This window comes from Gadus chalcogrammus, chromosome 7 (genome assembly GCF_026213295.1).
Source record: "Gadus chalcogrammus isolate NIFS_2021 chromosome 7, NIFS_Gcha_1.0, whole genome shotgun sequence".
Classification (NCBI taxonomy): domain Eukaryota; kingdom Metazoa; phylum Chordata; class Actinopteri; order Gadiformes; family Gadidae; genus Gadus; species Gadus chalcogrammus.
The window spans coordinates 30,415,355-30,433,918 of NC_079418.1; the positions used below are offsets into that span (position 1 = coordinate 30,415,355).

Below are 18,564 nucleotides of genomic sequence, written 5' to 3' on the forward strand. Positions count from 1 at the left end.
TCTGTGGATGCTTTTAAATCTAAGTTTAAGACATTTTTGTTCTCAAAACACTATGGAGTGTAAACTGTTGTTGTTGTCTTAAGTCATTATTGTTGTTGTCCAAAATAATTATTTGTTTCAAGGCCATTCTGTTTTTAGGAATGTGTTGACGTTGTTCTTTATCTAGAAGTGTTCTGAGACCATTTCGATTGTAAGACTGCACTTTAAATAATAAATGGATTGATTGAGGGTCATGGGGGTTTTGGTAAGGGTAAAGCGAGATGGTCATGAAGGTTTATGGTTAGGGTAAGCGCAGGGCCGACGGACTGCGGGGGATAGTGAGGCAGTCGTGGGGGGGCCCAAGGCAGAGGGGGGGCCCATGGCAAAAAAAAAGCAAAAAAAAAAAGAAATTCGAATTATCCACCAGCCCATAGTGTTAGGAGTCGCACATGGCCTCGTCTCCCCCCCCCCCCCCCCCCGTCAACAATCATTCTACTCCCCCCCCGTCAACAATCGAGGGGGGGGGGGGGGGGGGGGGCATCAGTACCTTGTGTATAGGGACCCAGGATTTGGTGCAACGGCCCTGGGTAAGCGAGATGGTCATGTAGGTTTAGGGTTAGGGTAAGCGAGATGGTCATGTAGGTTTAGGGTTAGGGTAAGCGAGATGGTCATGTAGGTTTAGGGTTAGGGTAAGCGAGATGGTGATGTAGGTTTAGGGTTAGGGTAAGCGAGATGGTGATGTAGGTTTAGGGTTAGGGTAAGCGAGATGATGATGGGGGGCTAGGGTAAGGGATGTGGGTTCTCTTCATGAAGTTACATTGTTGGGCCATGGCTCAGCAAGGAGCATACTGACCCCAGCCGGCACATTTGTTACACACCACTGCTAACACTTCTAGAGGTTCAAGGATTTGCGGTCGACTTTAATCCTCCATGACTGGATATGTGAAAATCCAGTGCTGCCCTCTTGAGCTCACTTCGTGAACGGTTCCCCTGTTGATGCTATTTGCTACTGGTGCATATATATATAACATATATTTATGTTCCTGTACCAGATTTATTTATTGGGTTTTTTGATAGGGACCATGCATATTTATGAACATTGTTTTTTAAAAAACACCATGTAAATGGCCAGAATTAGTAACAAATTATTTAATTTCATCTGAAGTCCCTAGGTGGATAGATTTGCTTGGGTCCTATAAAAGTTGCTATATCTATTAAAAGTTATTATCATGTTACTACAATTATCAGATATGATTTGACAACGCGTGGGCGTTTGAGGAGGTCGGGGGGATTCGCCCACCACCAGAGGCGATGCGCTCAGAGTGAGTCCCCAGAGTGAAACGCCAGGCGGCGACATCCGATCACAGCACATTATCACCACGACCCGGAAGCTGTAGTCGGCAGGTTATGCGCATGCGTAGGGGTCCAAAGAACAGGGTGCCGTGGAATGAATGAAGCTTAGTACTACTACGGCTACTAATACGACGACGAATACCGCTGCTGCCGTAACTACTTCCACATAATACTCGGCAAGGTAAACGTTTGTCCTATATTTTCACGTTTTTCTACTAAAAAGCGGAGAAGTACCGCGGGGGAGGACCCAGGAAGGGAGAGTTTCTCGGCGCGGCCTGCGCGGCTCTTTGTGTCCGGAGGAGGCATGGCTCTTTGTTCCGCTGATATATCGATCATGTAGCGATAGATCTACTGATATATTGATTATTTTACGGTCTATCTTTTGATATTTTCATTTATGGTGCGATAGATCTTCAAATGTATTGATTTAGTTACCTCTTCTGATATTTTGAGTACGGTACGGTCCATCTCGTGGGATGCTAAGGTACGAGCCATCTTCAGATATATTGATAAAGCTAAGAACCATATTCAAATATTTAAATTGTGATGATATATATATATATATTGATACGTGGCTTATGTTATGATCTATCTTCGGATAAAAGTTATTGATTATGTTAAACGTCTTCTGAATATTGATTGTTATGATCTCTCCTGATACAGTGAATCGATGAGGGGGGTTTCCGATTGCGCAACAGTTGTAGCGCTACGCCACATGTACTAACACCGTACCTCTATGTATAACTTATATTTAGAGTTGCACTGTATGCCTAAAATAGGTGTAGAGTTGTAAATGGCGCTAAAAGCTAATGTATACTATATTAATATTGGTTTGTGATATCTCTACCTGTATTCACATGTGTATATGTGCCTCGTTTGATCCCGAGTCGATGGTATAGCAGGACGAAACTACTTTGGAATTTTCAATTACTTTCCAACGTGATATTGTATGGGATAACCCAGGGTACTCTCGCAGGCCTTCGTGAAAAACGCACTGATATCTGTTGCTTCACAACGAACGTTTAAATCCAAGTCTGCCGTCGCTTCGCGGCTTTATCTGTGGTTGTTTACATCCATGATTTGTGTTCAGAACGCTAAACATGGCCGCGGACGTTCAGACTCCCTCCATGTTTGGAGTTTTTTTTTTCTAACTATCTGATGTTACTGAGGTGTGAAATATGAGTGTTATATCATGTTACGTGTGAGGGTGATGAAGGGACATTTTGGGCCGACCGTTGGGGTAGTGGGAGAGGGGTTTTTAAACAATGTCGAAAACTTTCCAAATCATTGGCGTGATCCGACTTTGTGATGCCACCAACGATTCAATGTGCCTCACTTTACTACGCCAACAGTTGGTAGGAGGAAGATAGACTACAACGGTTTTTCAGGAAGGTACCTTTCCTCTCAAAGCCGTGGCTATTCATTTCCTTTTCGTGGAGACGGTTCTCTGTGTGAATGTTTGTGTTAATGTGTGCGTTTGTTTCCCTGTGTGGCTGCAGGGGGCTTCAAAGAGATGGCAGATGAAGGCTACGTGGTCCGGATCCGAGGTCTTCCCTGGTCCTGCTCCGTTGAGGAGGTATCCCGCTTCTTCTCAGGTAAGGCCCAGGGACCGATACTAGATCATTGTGTTTGTGTGGAAGACAGACAGCGGTGTGTGTGTGTGTGTTTTACAGACTGTAAGGTGTGTTTGTGTTGAAGACGGATGGGTGTGTGTGTGCGTGTTTTACAGACTGTAAGGTGTGTTTGTGTTGAAGACGGACGGACGGGTGTGTATGTGTGTTTTACAGACTGTAAGCTTTGTTTGTATGTGTCTGACAGACACATACTGACAATAAGGTGTGTTTTCCCGACTGTAAGGTGTGTGTCTTTTTAAAGACTTTAATGTGTGTGTTTTCCAGACTGTAAGGTAGCCAACGATGGCAACAGCGTCCACTTCACCTTCACGAGGGAGGGCCGGCCGAGCGGAGAGGCCTTCGTGGAGCTGGAGAGCGACGAGGACTTGAAGATCGCCGTCAAGAAAGACCGAGAGACCCTGGGCCACAGATACGTAGAAGGTGAGACTCGCAGGCGGTGAGACACGCAGGGGGTGAGCCACGCAGCGGGTGGGACATGCAGAGGATGACACGCGGACAAAGGGATGCATATAGAGTGATATTTAGGGGGGCGAGGCACTGACTGGGTGTCCCTACGAAACTTAAAGGGGCTTTAATGTAACTGTAAGTTGTTGTATATAGTGTGTGTGTGTGTGTGTGTGTGTGTGTGTGTGTTTTAAGTCCAGCAGTTTGCAGATGAGTGACGATTTATAACGTGTGCCTTGTTTAGCTCCAACAGTGTGCAGATGTATAACGTGTGCCTTGTTTAGCTCCAACAGTGTGCAGATGTATAACGTGTGCCTTGTTTAGCTCCAACAGTGTGCAGATGTATAACGTGTGCCTTGTTTAGCTCCAACAGTGTGTAGATGTATAACGTGTGCCTTGTTTAGTTCCAACAGTGTGCAGATGTATAACGTGTGCGTGTTTCTGTGTGTAGTGTTCAAGTCCAACAGCGTGGAGATGGAGTGGGTCCTGAAGCACACGGGGCCGGGCTGCACCCAGCCGGAGGAGGAGGCCGGGGACGGAGAGGGCCTGGTCCGTCTCAGAGGCCTGCCCTTCGGCTGCAGCAAGGAGGAGATCCTACAGTTCTTCTCTGGTAAGTCACTTCCTGTCTCTGTTCTTCACCTCCTGTGTTATCCCCGTGCCGTGCAGCCTCCATGAACACTGTGTGTGTGTGTGTGTGTGTGTGTGTGTGTGTGTGTGTGTGTGTGTGTGTGTGTGTGTGTGTAGGCATGGAGATCGTTCCCAACGGCATCACGTTGCCCATGGACTACCAGGGAAGAGGGACTGGAGAGGCCTTCGTTCAGTTTGCCTCCCAAGACATCGCAGAGCGGGCCTTGAAGAAACACAAGGAGCGCATCGGACACCGGTACGCACCACGTCGACACGCATCTACGCACTATTCACGCACTACGCACCAGGGCTGCTCGATTATGGGAGGAAAATCATAATCACGATTATTTTGGTCAATATTGAAATCATGACTATTCAAACGTTCATTTTTGAGTTTGAAAACATGTATTTATTCAGCATGTCTCCCTTTGTAGCTGAGAAAGAATACACAAAATGGTTAAAAAAAAGAAAATGTTCCCATTTAAAATGATATATTTTAGATTGGAAATAATACAGATATGTATCGAAGTGTTCTGCCCTTTCTATAAAAAGATTAAATTAAAAATAAGAAGCAAAAAACACGATTATGTTACTTTTGTGATCGTTTGACACTAAAATCTAAATCAAGATCAAAATTTGATTACTTGCCCGGCCCTACGACGCACCACATCTACTACACACTATACACAATTTAAACACAATACACACCACATTTACAAACTGTACACGCTTCACACTAGAGACACTACACCCCACATCGACACACTATACAAACTACACACAACATCTACTACACACAATTTAAATACAATACACACTACAAAGCAGTACACACCACATCTACACTATCCCCCATTTATACACACCACATCTACACACCACATACCACATCTACACACCACATCTACACACCAAATACCACATCTACACACCACATTCCACATCTACACACCACATCTACACCCTACGCACCACATCTACAAACGATCCACCATTAATACGTACCACACACCACATCTACACTCCAAATCTACACACTATATACACACCATTGACACACATTTGTACATTGTATGTGCACGTACACGGAGATCTAACTGTTTGTGTGTGTGCGTGCGTGCGCAGCTACATCGAGATCTTCAAGTCCAGCCGGGCGGAGGTGCGGACCCACTACGAGCCGCAGCGTAAGGTGGGCGGCGGCGGAGGGGGGCGTCCCGGGCCCTACGACCGGCCCAGCGGCGGCGGCGGCGGCGGCGGGCGCGGCAGCTACAACGGCATGAACCGCGGCGGGGGGGCGGTGGACCGCCGCCGGGGGGGATACGGAGGTAGGCACTGACGAGCGGGTCGCCCTCCAGGGCCGGGACCTAGCTGTCCCCCGCTCCCGGCTGACTGAGCGTTGCTTGTTGTGTCTGTGCAGGAGGTTCTGAGCGCTACGGCGACAGCGGCTCCAACTTCCAGAGCACCACGGGCCACTGCGTCCACATGAGGGGCCTGCCCTACCGCGCCAGCGAGACGGACATCTACAACGTAAACACTAGCCTACCACGCGCACACTGGTCTACACCGTAAACACTAGCCTACCACACGCACACTGGTGTACAACGTAAACACTAGCCTACCACGCGCACACTGGTCTACACCGTAAACACTAGCCTACCACACGCACACTGGTGTACAACGTAAACACTAGCCTACCACACGCAAACTGGTGTACAACGTAAACACTAGCCTACCACACGCACACTGGTGTACACCGTAAACACTAGCCTACCACACGCACACTGGTGTACAACGTAAACACTAGCCTACCACACGCACACTGGTGTACAACGTTAACACTAGCCTACAACACGCACACTGGTCTACAACGTAGACACTAGCCTATCACACGCACACTGGTCTACAACGTAGACACTAGCCTACCACACACGCGCGCACACACACTTGTCTATAATGCAAACACTAGCCTACCACACACTGGTCTATAACGTTAACACTAGCCTACCTCACACTGGTCTATAAAGTAATCGCTAGCCTCCCCCCTGAACCTACATGTCTCCATGTTTGTAGTTCTTTTCCCCCCTGAACCTGCTACATGTCTCCATGTTTGTAGTTCTTCTCCCCTCTGAACCTGCTACGTGTCTCCATGTTTGTAGTTCTTCTCCCCCCTGAACCCGGTGCGCGTGCACGTGGAGGTGGGGCACGACGGACGCGTGACCGGAGAGGCCGACGTGGAGTTTGCCACACACGAAGACGCAGTGGCGGCAATGTCTAAAGACAAGGCCAACATGCGTAAGTGTCCACTATACAGCCAATAATTACACTTGCATTTAGCAGACAATTTGGTCCAAAGCCACTCGACTCAGCTAGGAGGAGCTGGAATTTGAACTAGCAACCTCCTGGTTACAAGTCATCCCGCTCTCCCTCTTGAACTAAGCAGACATAAATGTATGATTATATCCATCTCATTATGGAGGATGTAGAGGAGCACTTGTGTTCAATGTTCATTAATGGTGAAAGTGATGTTCATTCTGAAATGGTGTGTTTACAGAGCATCGCTACGTGGAGCTGTTCCTCAACTCCACCTCCGGGGGAAGCAACGGGGGATACGGAGGCCAGATGATGGGTGCGTACCAACAAAGAATAAAAACTGTCTGTTTATCTAGTCGTCAATGTTTGGAGATGTTAGGTAAATTGGCCTTTAGCGTTTTCGATTTATCTAGGAAGAATTTAAGTGCAGTTCCAAAACAATACTTTATCTTGAGAATGATCTGTTGAGGTTAATTTAATTGAGATTAGCAGGTTACAAGTAGATGCCAGAGGTAAGCAGAGGCGGGTTAAGGGAAGCAAAGTAAAGGTAAGGATGGTCATGTTAGCAGAGGAGGGTTATGGTAAGGAGGTAATGAGAGGAGGGTTAAGGTAAGCGAATGAAGGTTAAGTTAATGGAGGAGGGCTAAGGTAAGCAGAGAAGGTTAAAGTAATGGAGTAGGGTTTAAGGTAAGGAGGGTTAAGGTTAGGAGAGGAGGCTTACGGTGAGTGTACTAGCTGTGTCAACGTATGTAAACCCTTCTAAACTCTTGTTCCGGGTTTCTTTCCTCGTCTCCTAGGCAACCAGTCTTCGTATGGTAACCAGGGGATGGGGGGCTACAACAGTGGTGGTGGTGGTGGTGGCATGGGTGGGGGCTACAGTGACTACAGTAAGCACCAACTCCCTGGGGGCGGGGCCTGTTCTGATTGGCTGTCGAGTCCGGGATGTTGACCTGTCTATTCCTTTTTCCTGTCAGGTAACCAGAGCGGCGTGGGCAACAGTTACTATGGCAACGGCCGAGGCTCCATGGGAGGGGGGTGGGGCATGTGATGGGCGGGGGCTAATTGACCAGAGAAACAAACTCTTGCGCTTTTTGGTATGAAGTTTGATATTCAATAAACGTTGGTCTTTTATTTTACACTGGGGGGGGCGGGGGGGGGGGGTGTACTTTAGTTTGGCTGAACATCAGTGAAAAGTTTCCAGTGTAAACTTCACTGGAAACTTTCCTTCTGAAGCCTTCCAAGATGGCGGCGGAAGAAACAAGATTATTTTCCTCATTTTCCACTGTTGGACAGCTTCAAATGGTTCAGTCTGTTGTTGGTTTCTCTGGACTCTGCGGAAGCAGGGATTTCTTCTGATTGGACCTCCATCGTTATTGGTCCCGCCCACATCCTTCCAACACAGCATTTGATTGGCTTGTTTTGGTTCCGCTGTCCACTTGTTTATTACATGTGTTAATAATTCATGTGTTTTGCTATTTTCTTTGTTTTTTTTCTAACATTCTCTTGTATCCATGGGAACCAGAGCCACAGCCTTTCTGTTATGTAGAAGAATGTTTTATGTTTCGTGTCAATAAACTCCAAGACCGTGCCTTTCGTGTATCATTTTATATTTTCCTTCCTTTTAAGTCGGGTGACCAAAACAGAATATTAAATAAATATTGTGTGTGTATATAGTAATAAATAGTTTGACATTACGGTTATTTTTCAACACTTGTTTTTGTGAAAAACCGGAACTATTACATTCAATGTTTTTATTTCAATCAATGCAATAATTCAATTAATGCAGTGAACAAATATACACAGTCGAGTCAAAGATATTATGCTATTAGGGGTTAATGTGTATATAGGTATGGATTTGCTTTTCAAAAGCGAATATAACATATACTAAACAATAGTATACAACTTTGGCAGGGGTGATGGTAAAAAAAATTAAGAACAGAAAACATGATGTATGGGGCTTTTAATTTGGTGAGCGCATTGTTGTCTGTGACGTCACTTTCATCATGGCCGCGCCCGTAAACCAGGAGCTGAAGAAGGTCTCTTTAATTTAATATCTTACTATTTTTACTATATAGAGCTATATTGAACACTTACTGTTTATGCTACTTGTGTGTATGTTTTCATCCTAGCGGTGTGGGCTGTAGTGTGCATGACTTAGATGTATGACGGGAATAACGTTACACACACTCGGACCACGCTCCTCGGCTATCTCTGGCCGCTAGCGATAGCTAACTATCCTAGCCTCTAGCTTAGAGACTGTCTTTTAACAACTAGCCAACCTATCCATATTTGTTACAAGCTAACTAGTACATCCAATGTACCACACTAACCAACTGGTCAGTCTGTTTAACCGCTGGCCTCATAGTCAATCTAATCAACGGGTAGCTCACTGATCCATCGCATCAACCACTATCAACTAGTCATTCAAATTAACCGCTAGCGAACTTGTCCATCTCATTACCATTAGCCAACTACTCCATCTATGTAACCAATTGTCGACTAGTCTTTTTTTTTAACCACTCCGCAACTAGTCCACCTTCTCTGTACCCCCAAGCATGTCCTAGTACAGTCAGTATGTCAACCGGTGTTGGAACTTGGGGCCAGGCCATCTGGTCCTGTAGCCAGAGCGATAGATCTTCTGGCCAAAAAATGTAATCTGGATAAAATTGATCCGGATTTCGAAATCCCATGTTTTTCTATCTAGGATCACCCGATCCATTTACCTTTATGCCAGTTTTTAAAGGAACATTATATTGGATCACTGTGATCCAAATACTAAATTTCAGGGATCAAATAGATCATCCCAAACCGAGTTTAAAATTTTGAAAAACCCAAAGGGCATGTTGGGTCCAGATCATAGGTAAAATCGGATTGCATGATCTGATCTTAGTTCGGAATCCCTCTTTTGCTTGGAAAAACCCAGTTCCAATATTTGATCCAATCCGTGACCTAAAATCCCGAAGGATTACTTTTGAAAAACTGGGCCCTGGGGACAGTCCGTCTCTGTATTAAGGGTTTTACCTGTATCTTAGAAACAAAGTACAGGCTTGCCTTGGAGTTAGATGGGACTCAGTCCTAAGATAAACATCTCAATGGATTGAGCCCCAGATGTGGTTAGAATACCAGAGCACCAGATGGGGCTAGAGCAGCAATTCGGGCTGTACCACCGTGGGTTCTGAACCTATGCCTTCTCCAAGTGTAGCTCTGAAAGCCCCGGTAGCAACATCTAAGGCTTTCATAGTGTGTTCATAAGTCTAAGGTTTTCATAGTGTGTTATATTCAAGTCAATCATCTTCAAATCGTTAATCAGTTAGACGATCCTCCATTCTAGGAGGGTACAATAAAATACCAAAGTATTTATTTGTATGGTCTAATGAGGTTAGGATGCTTATGGTGGAGATGATGTATATATAATTTATAATATAATTTATTGTTAATAATACTAATATGTCTACAGGGAAAGATTGTGTATATCATGTAGAATATAGTTGACTCTATAATGTATTAATAATACTTGTTTGTCTACGGGGGAAGATTGTGTGTCTATCATGTTTAATACAATCCATTAATAACACTCATTTGTGTCAGGCCTTCTCAGAGCTGCAGGTCAAGATGATCGACCGGCAGCAGAAAGTAAAGCTGGCCGACCTGCAGATTGAGCAGCTGAACCGCATGAAGAAGCACTCCAACCTCACGCACACCGAGATCACGGGCCTGCCCCCCAACACGCGCATGTACGAGGGTGTCGGCCGAATGTGAGTCACACACACGCCCTCACGCAGCCGTGCCCAGACAGGCGTCCAGCTTAACAGTCTACAGAGGACGTTGTAGTAGTAGTTGTTTTTCTAGTTTATGTTTTTGGAATTATAGCATACAACATGGCCGCTGCGATGATGGCTTAGGGTCAGTGGAGGGATGGGTTAGGGTCAGGGTTAGGGTTGGGGTCAGTGGAGGCCAGAGGGATTAGTTAGGTTCAGTGTTAGGGTTAGTGGAGGGATGGGTTAGGGTTAGGGTCAGTGAAAGGATGGGTTAGGGTCTGTGTTGGGGTCAGTGGAGGCTGTGGGTCAGGTTTGGGGTTAGGAATTTGTAAGGCTCAGTGTTGGGGTCGGTTAAGGAATGAGTCGGTGTCAGGGTTAGGGTCAGTGGCGGGATGAATAAGGGTCAGGGTTAGGGTCAGGAGGCGTTGGGTATTTGGAGTGACACTTCTGTACTAGCGAACTCAGGGTTTGCATCCTAACTGGTCTAAGCATATCGATCAAAAGTGAAGAGCCTTAAAGTCTAAAGAAGCTAAAGACTCAAACCGATGCACCAGGCGGAGCCCCTCCCGTCTTCCAGTGACGACAGCCTGATAGCTCCGGCCAAGACGAGCCTCAAACTCTGGGGAACTCGAGTGGTACTGGAGAAGGTGACCTCAGCGGCCTCCATGTTTACTGGGTACTGCAGAGGGAGTCTTTATTGCTCTTTTGCACATGTGGGTCAGTTCGACTTTTCACACTGAAATCTGATATTGGCCCAATAAAAAAAACCGACCAAAAGAACAGCTCTGAGCAGTAAATCGGAATTGAGTGCCAGAGCCAGAAGTGACGGAACGCGACGGCCACGGCCAAAGCTTTTTGTTGGACGATTTAATATATCCTGCCTCAGTACTTTACCAATTAGGAGAATGGAGAATTTGTATGTTTTCCAGGTTTATTCTGCAGTCTAAAGAGGAGATCAACGACCAGCTGACAGACAAACAGAAAACAGCCGACACCAAAATCAAAGAGCTGGAGGTACAACAACACACTAGCCCACATGCTAACACACTAGCATATATGCTAACAAGCTCTCCAAGATGTTACCATGCATGCTAACACACTAGCTATGATAACATGCAAGCACACATGCTAATACACCATCATAAATGCTCAAATGCTATCATAAACGCAGGCATGTATGCTTTTATCCGACCATGCACAGTAACACGCTATCGTACAAAATTCCACTATAAATGCAAAGCCACATGCCGATATGCTATCATACACATGATATCATATAATCGCATTTTAAGATGCTATCTTGCACATTCTAAGATGACATAAGCTATCTCCTTGTTGTCTGGTTCGTTCAGACAGATTGTTCTTTGTCAGACAGCGCCATAGACTACTAGACCACAGACTCATACTGAGTGAACAGCATATTCAATTGTGTGTGTGTGTGTGTGTGTGTGTGTGTGTGTGTGTGTGTGTGTGTGTGTGTGTGTGTGTGTGTGTGTGTGTGTGTGTGTGTGTGTGTGTGTGTGTGTGTGTGTGTGTGTGTGTGTGTGTTTGTTTGTGTAGCAAAAAAAGACGTACCTGGAGAGGAGTGTGAAGGAAGCTGAAGACAACATCAGAGAGATGCTACTGTCTAGGAGGGCCCAGTGATGCACACACACACACACGCACATGCACACACACGCACACAAGCTTGCATAACACATGCACATACTGCTGAATGATGTTGGTTTCCATGACAATGTGGTGTTTAAATAAAACAAGGTTTGTGAAGATGTATATTGTTTGATTTAATGTTCTTCCTCTTACTGGTTGTCTGCCTGTGGGATTAATTTATGTCATTAGCATAGCGGGGTCATAAAGCTACATTTTACATTGGCACTGTAAGAGGGTCAGTACTGTAATGAAGTTGTGGTCAGTAACAATACTCTGTCATAAAGGCAAGGTCAGCAACAATACTCTGTCACAAAGGCCTGGTCAGTAACAATACTCTGTCACAAAGGCCTGGTCATTAACAATACTCTCACAAAGGTCTAGTCAGTAACAATACTCAGGCTGTCATAAAGGCCTGGTCAGTAACAATACTCAGGCTGTCATAAAGGCCTGGTCAGTAACACTACTCTGTCACAAAGGCCTGGTCATCAACAATACTCTGTCACAAAGGCCTGGTCAGCAACACTACTCTGTCACAAAGGCCTGGTCAGCAACAATACTCTGTCACAAAGGCCTGGTCAGCAACAATACTCTGTCACAAAGGCCTGGTCAGTAACAATACTCAGGCTCTCATAAAGGCCTGGTCAGTAACAATACTCAGGCTGCCAAATAGGCCTGGTCAGTAACAATACTCAAGCTGTCATAAAGGCCTGGTCAGTAACAATACTCAGGCTGTCATAAAGATCAGCAACAATACTCAGGCTGTCACAAAGGCATGGTCAGCAACAATACTCAGTAGGCAGTATTCCCTGGCAATAGGACCCTATAGTGGGATCCGTGTGGATGGACAAGGTCTGGTCGTCATGGAGATTAAAACGAATATGTTTCTCCTTCAGACATGTGGTCTACAGACGGTTGTAGTTAGGGTTGCCTTGGAAACCGGATGCTCCAGAGTTAGCACCATCCTGGACCTTTGGGATCCCCTGGTAAGCTGGTAACCTGGTTACTTGGACAATGCTGCTGGATTTATTGCTAAGTCAAAGAGCATGTGGCCGGTCGTCTGTTGGAGAGGTGTGTCCTATATTAATTCATTTATATATTATATATTTATATAATAAACAAATTATGATTTCATCTATTTAGTGGCGCGGGGTTCAGTTTGAGTAAGTAAGGCAGGTTTCAGTTTGAGTAAGTAAGGCGGGTTTCAGTTTGAGTAAGTAAGGAGATGGAGAGAGAGAGAGCGGGCGAAAGAGAGCGAGCGAGGTAGAGGGAGAGAGAGCGAGAGAGAGAGCGAAAGATGAACAACAGAGGTTCTCTCTGCGGTCCGTTAGGAAGTGAGGGAGGACGAGCGTCTGCCTGTTAGATCGTTTATCCTAATCCCGCAGTAGTCCGCCCCGCGCCGGTCTGTCGGTACCGACCATGTCCCGGTGTCCGGTATGGACGGTGTCTCTGGTCCTGGTGCATCTCTCCTCATCGCTCTACATCACCCCGCACACAGGTACGTAGTCCTACTAGTCGATACTACCAGGGCTTGAGTACTAGCACTCCGGTAACGCGGTCAGACTTCTGGACTAGTTGTCACCGCTCGACTTCCAGAGTGGGTGGTGGATTCATGTGGAGCGGATTAAAAGCATTTAAACGTGTTTAAAAGTCTCAAAAGTTTAAGAATACAATCCTCACACCCTGACAGGAGAGTGTAGAAAATGGAAAGTTGGGGTTATGCCCGATCCGGTCTGGTTCCGTTTGGGTGTTTCAGAAAAACAAGCAACAGCTTCTTATTAGGGAGGGAGAGAGAGGGAGAGAGATAAAGAGAGGGTGGGTGGAGGGGAGAGAGGGACAGTATTTCTCCTCATTCTGCCACGTTTGTTCCGTAACGTTCTGGCGGTGGTGAGGAATGCGAAGGATTCACGGATCAGATTTCACCATCACTCCGTGATCTGGACTTGCACGGGCTGAGTTGTGTCTGTGTGTTTATATGACAGTATGTGTGGGCGTGTGTTTGTGTGTGTGTGATTTTCCTCTTTCACTTACTATCGTCCCGCCATCATTCTGTCACTTCTGAAATAATGCACTGACTTTCGTCCTAATGACCTTGTCTCTCTCTCCCTCTGACCCTCTTTCTCTCCCTCCATCTCTCTATTCTTCCTCCCCATCTCTCCCTCCTCCCCATCCTTCCCTACTTGCCTCCATCCTTCATCTCTCCCTCCCTCTTCCCCTCCCATTCCCCCCCTCCCTCCCTCCCTCCTTCCATCTCTCTCTCCCTCCCTCCATCTCTCCATCCCTCCTCTCCTCCCTCCCTCTCTCCCCCCTTACACTCCTTCCCTCCCTCCCACCATCTCTCGCTCTCCCTCCATTTTTCCTACCCTCCGCCCTCCCTCCATCGCTCCTTCCCTCATCCTTCCTCTCCCTCCCCCGCTGCCTCCCTCTCTCCCTCCCCTCCCCTCCCTCCCTCCCTCCCTCCCTCCCTTCCTCCCCCCTCCCCCCTCCCTCCCTCCCTCCCTCCCTCCCCCTCCCTCCCTGCCCCCCCTCCCTCCTCCCCTGCCTCCCTCTCTCCCTCCCTTCCTCCTTCCCTGCCTCCCCCCTCCCTCCCTCCCTCCCCCCTCCCTCCCTCCCTCCCCCTCCCTCAGAGTCTCTCCATGAAGTCCTGTCAGACTTTCAGGTCTTTCGTCCCCTCAGCACCGACTCTGAGGGGCGGTTCCTTTCTTACCTAGTGCCCGCCCCTAACCTGGACAGACCACGCCCCCGCAGCAGAAGACACGCCCCCGATGGAGGAAGGGAGGACCACATGAAGGAGAAGAGGGAGGAGGACCGCGGAGGGGGAGGGGCGGTGTTCTACAACATGACCATATTTGGGCGGGAGCTACACCTGCGTCTGCAGCAGAACCGCCGATTGGTCGCCCCGGGAGCGACGATTGATTGGCAGGAGGAGGATGGGGGCAGCATCCGGCTGCCCCTAGTGGACGCCCAGTGTCACTACAGCGGAGACGTCACCAACACACCTGACGCCGCCGTCGCTTTAAGCACCTGCCATGGACTGGTGCGTTTCACTGGTTAGGGCACTCAGAGTTAACCGGTTAGGAAAGAGTGTCACTATTAGTGTTATGTGATGAATACTAGCTGCAGTGTGTTACTGTTAATGTAACGACAGTTATTAGCTATAATAATGGGATTGTAACAAGCTTCAGTGTGTCACTATTTAGTAGTGTCATGGGATAGTTACTACAGTATGTAACTGTATGTGTTACATGATAGTGACTCAGTACAGTGTCTGACTGTTTACTACTGAAACGTGATAGTAAATAGCTACAGTGTGTAACTGTTCACTAGTGTAATGTGATAGAAGCTAGCTACAGTATGTAACAGTTCACTAGTGTAATGTGATAGAAGCTAGCTACAGTATGTAACAGTTCACTAGTGTAATGTGATAGTGACTAGCTACAGTATGTAACTGTTCACTAGTGTAATGTGATAGAAGCTAGCTACAGTATGTAACAGTTCACTAGTGTAATGTGATAGTGACTAGCTACAGTATGTAACTGTTCACTAGTGTAATGTGATAGAAGCTAGCTACAGTATGTAACAGTTCACTAGTGTAATGTGATAGAAGCTAGCTACAGTATGTAACGGTTCACTAGTGTAATGTGATAGTGACTAGCTACAGTATGTAACTGTTTACTAGTGTAATGTGATAGAAGCTAGCTACAGTATGTAACTGTTCACTAGTGTAATGTGATATCGGCGAGCTACAGTATGTAACGTGATTGTTAGGTCTACTAACTACAAAAAGTAACTGTTAGTATACTGTGATCCTGAGGTATTTGTTGGTGTATAGTTATCAGAATGGGCAGTGTGTAATGTGTTTTTGTTCCAGGCAGGTATGATCCGATTGGGCAAGGAGGAGTACTTTATCGAGCCGTTGGAGAGAGGGGAGAAAGCAGAGCGAGGGAAGGGAAGAGGACAAGAGCACATTGTTTACAGAATGTCCGACATTATCAAACACCCGACAGCTGTCAATCACACCGCGGATGACTTCAAAAAAGGTGACACATTACATTATCTTGTATTACATATTATATTACACACTATATATGAAATACTATCATATAAAACAGTAATATATTACATAATAATATATCATATTAAATACTATTAAATGCTTTATACATAACACAATATTTGGTTATATAACATACTAAGGCACTACTAAATTACTACAAATTACACACATTTTTATATTTTATGTCTATATTGTTATAATAATACATTTAATTTAGAGGCGCCTTTCAAGACACCCAAGGTCACCTTACAGAGCATATAGTCATCATACATTTAAAAAAAAAAAAAAAAAGACATTGTGTAAAAAATAAATAAATAAACATAAGCAATAAGAAATAAATAAAACAAAAACAAGACAAAACAAAAAAACAATCAAAGCAGTGATCAGTTAGACGTTGTGTGCGAGTTTGAACAGGTGAGTTTTGAGTTGTGACTTGAAGGTTGTAATGGTGTCTGACTGTTATGATATATATTATATTACACACTATAGATTTTAATATTACATTATATTACATACTAATGCATACTACATAACTTACTATGACTACATTATACTAGACTATTTTGCGACTATATCACTCCAGACAACAGATTTGTGTCTGTGTCTTCTGACTACAGGTTCTTTCCTTGGCTTTCAATCTGAGCTGGAGATGCTGAAAAAAAACACGAATCACTCAAATATAGGGGGTCGCATACGGCGGCAGGTAGAGGAGGAGGAGGAGCTGTTCAATGTAGAGGTAACTTTACTCTGTAATGTAGAGGAAACCTTCATCTGTAACTAAAGGTAACTTTACTCTGTAGCTAAAGGCAACTTTACTCTAAAATGTAGAGGTAACTTTACTCTGTAACGAAAGGTAACTTTACTCTGTAACAGAAGGTTACTTTACTCTTCAATGTAGAGGTAACTTTACTCTGTAACTAAAGTTAACTTTGCTCTGTAATGTAGAGGTAACTTTACTTTGTAATTTAAAGTAACTTTACTATGTTATGTTGAGGGGACTTTACTCTACCTAAAGGTAACTTTACTCTGTAATGTAGAGGAAACTTTCATCTGTAACTAAAGGTAACTTTACTCTGTAGCTAAAGGCAACTTTACTCTTAAATGTAGAGGTAACTTTACTCTGTAACTAAAGGTAACTTTACTCTGTAACAGAAGGTTACTTTACTCTTCAACGTAGAGGTAACTTTACTCTGTAACTAAAGTTAACTTTGCTCTGTAATGTAGAGGTGACTTTACTTTGTAATTAAAAGTAACTTTACTATGTTATGTAGAGGGGACTTTAGTCTGTAACTAATGGTAACTTTACTCTGTAATATTGAGGTAAATTACCTCTTCATTACATCTACTCGAAATAATTTATTGTATGTAGATTCTACATTATTCCATCATCTGCAGGTGTTGTTTGTAGATTTGAATTACATCTGTCCCCTGTCAGACTTGTCTGTAGATTGGACTTTTAGTTGAATCTGTTATTTGCGGGACTTGTTTGTGGGTTATACTTGAATCTGTCGTCTGCAGGTTTTGCTGGGCGTGGATTATTCTGTCATGTTGTTTCACGGCAGAGAGCAGATACAGCGCTACCTGCTGACCCTGATGAACATAGTAGGGCCCTCCACACACACACACACACACACACACACACACACACACACACACACACACACACACACACACACACACACACACACACACACACACACACACACACACACACACACACACACACACAGACTAAATCAATAATCAATAACCATGAATGAAAGTACTGTATATTTAGGTATTGATTTCAGGCCTCTCTTAGGTTAACGAGATCTACCAAGACCGCTCTCTGGGCGCCAACATCAACATCATCCTCGTCAGGATCATCATCCTATCAGCCAGCAAGGTACTTAACTGAGAACTAGTAACTAACCTGAGACCCACTAACTAACCTGAGACTCACTAACTAACCTGAGACTTAGGACCCAACCTGAGACTCAGTAACTAATCTGAGACTCAGTAACTAACCTGAGCCTCAGTAACTAACCTAAGACCCAGTAACTAACCTGAGTCCCACTAACTAACCTTTGACCCACTAACTAACCTGAAACACACTAACTAACCTGAGACCCACTAACTAACCAGAGACCCACTTACTAACCTGAAACCCACTAACTAACCTCAGACCCACAAACTAACCCGGGACCCACTAACTAACCTGAGACCCAGTTACTCACCTGTGACCAAGTAAGACACTAACCAGACAGTAACTTGAGACTAACCTGAGCACTTCTGCAGTGTGCAAAACAGAAGGCGCCCTTCTAAGGTTTAGTCCTGCAGGTGTAATCTAGTGTGTGTGTGTGTGTGTGTGTGTGTGTGTGCGTTTGTGTGCGTCTGTGCGTGTCAGTCCCAGGAGTTGATCGAGGTGTGGAACCCGTCCCAGAGCCTGGTGAACGTCTGTCGCTGGGCGTACCTCCAGCAGAGGGCGGAGCAGATGAGCGACCACCACGACCACGCCATCTACATCACCCGCCAGGAGTTCGGCCCCGCCGGCATGCAGGGTACCCTACTCCTGCTACGTTAGCACTAGCTTTAACGCTAGCTCTACCTCCTGCTATGTTAGCATTAGCTGTAATGCTACGCTAACCCAAGCTCTACCTCCTGTTATCTTACCGTTAGCTCTAATGCTACGCTAACGCTAGCTCTAATGCTGCGCTAACACTAGCTCTAACTCCTGCTGTGTTAGCGTTAGCCCTAATGCCACGCTAGTGCTAGC

General features: G+C 45.5%; 3 protein-coding genes across 4 annotated transcripts in view; all 3 read left to right on the top strand.

Moving 5' to 3' along the window:
* Positions 1–1,371: 1,371 nt before the first annotated feature.
* LOC130386136 (heterogeneous nuclear ribonucleoprotein H-like) lies at positions 1,372–7,395 on the top strand. The gene is made up of 11 exons (XM_056594913.1): positions 1,372–1,513; positions 2,832–2,927; positions 3,231–3,386; positions 3,862–4,020; positions 4,155–4,293; positions 5,163–5,362; positions 5,455–5,564; positions 6,194–6,329; positions 6,589–6,663; positions 7,145–7,234; positions 7,322–7,395. Exons 2-11 carry the CDS (start codon positions 2,846–2,848, stop codon positions 7,393–7,395), a joined length of 1,221 nt encoding a protein of 406 aa, XP_056450888.1. The 5' UTR covers positions 1,372–1,513; positions 2,832–2,845.
* Positions 7,396–8,305: 910 nt separating this feature from the next.
* pfdn1 (prefoldin subunit 1) lies at positions 8,306–11,896 on the top strand. Its single transcript, XM_056595633.1, has 4 exons — positions 8,306–8,383; positions 9,936–10,102; positions 11,035–11,119; positions 11,666–11,896. Exons 1-4 carry the CDS (start codon positions 8,351–8,353, stop codon positions 11,747–11,749), a joined length of 369 nt encoding a protein of 122 aa, XP_056451608.1. The 5' UTR covers positions 8,306–8,350; the 3' UTR covers positions 11,750–11,896.
* Positions 11,897–12,977: 1,081 nt separating this feature from the next.
* Positions 12,978–18,564, top strand: part of LOC130385581 (A disintegrin and metalloproteinase with thrombospondin motifs 2-like) — an 18,814-nt gene continuing 13,227 nt past the window's right edge. The window contains exons 1-7 of one of the 2 annotated variants that reach the window (XM_056594154.1): positions 12,978–13,250; positions 14,380–14,789; positions 15,624–15,792; positions 16,427–16,545; positions 17,328–17,411; positions 17,611–17,694; positions 18,196–18,349. In XM_056594154.1, coding sequence (XP_056450129.1) covers positions 13,172–13,250; positions 14,380–14,789; positions 15,624–15,792; positions 16,427–16,545; positions 17,328–17,411; positions 17,611–17,694; positions 18,196–18,349 — 1,099 coding nt within the window. In that variant the 5' untranslated portion in view covers positions 12,978–13,171. The remainder of the gene's footprint in view (positions 13,251–14,379; positions 14,790–15,623; positions 15,793–16,426; positions 16,546–17,327; positions 17,412–17,610; positions 17,695–18,195; positions 18,350–18,564) is intronic. The other variant, XM_056594153.1, reaches the window with a different exon arrangement.

Bases quoted from the DNA above. Each gene is read 5' to 3' on its own strand.
- LOC130386136 (XM_056594913.1), top strand. From the start codon at position 2,846: ATGGCAGATGAAGGCTACGTGGTCCGGATCCGAGGTCTTCCCTGGTCC. The intron at 5,363-5,454 runs GTAGGCACTGAC...GTGTCTGTGCAG, and splicing joins CCGCCGGGGGGGATACGGAG to GAGGTTCTGAGCGCTACGGC. The intron at 6,664-7,144 runs GTGCGTACCAAC...CTCGTCTCCTAG, and splicing joins ATACGGAGGCCAGATGATGG to GCAACCAGTCTTCGTATGGT.
- pfdn1 (XM_056595633.1), top strand. From the start codon at position 8,351: ATGGCCGCGCCCGTAAACCAGGAGCTGAAGAAG. The intron at 10,103-11,034 runs GTGAGTCACACA...TATGTTTTCCAG, and splicing joins TACGAGGGTGTCGGCCGAAT to GTTTATTCTGCAGTCTAAAG. The intron at 11,120-11,665 runs GTACAACAACAC...TTGTTTGTGTAG, and splicing joins CCAAAATCAAAGAGCTGGAG to CAAAAAAAGACGTACCTGGA.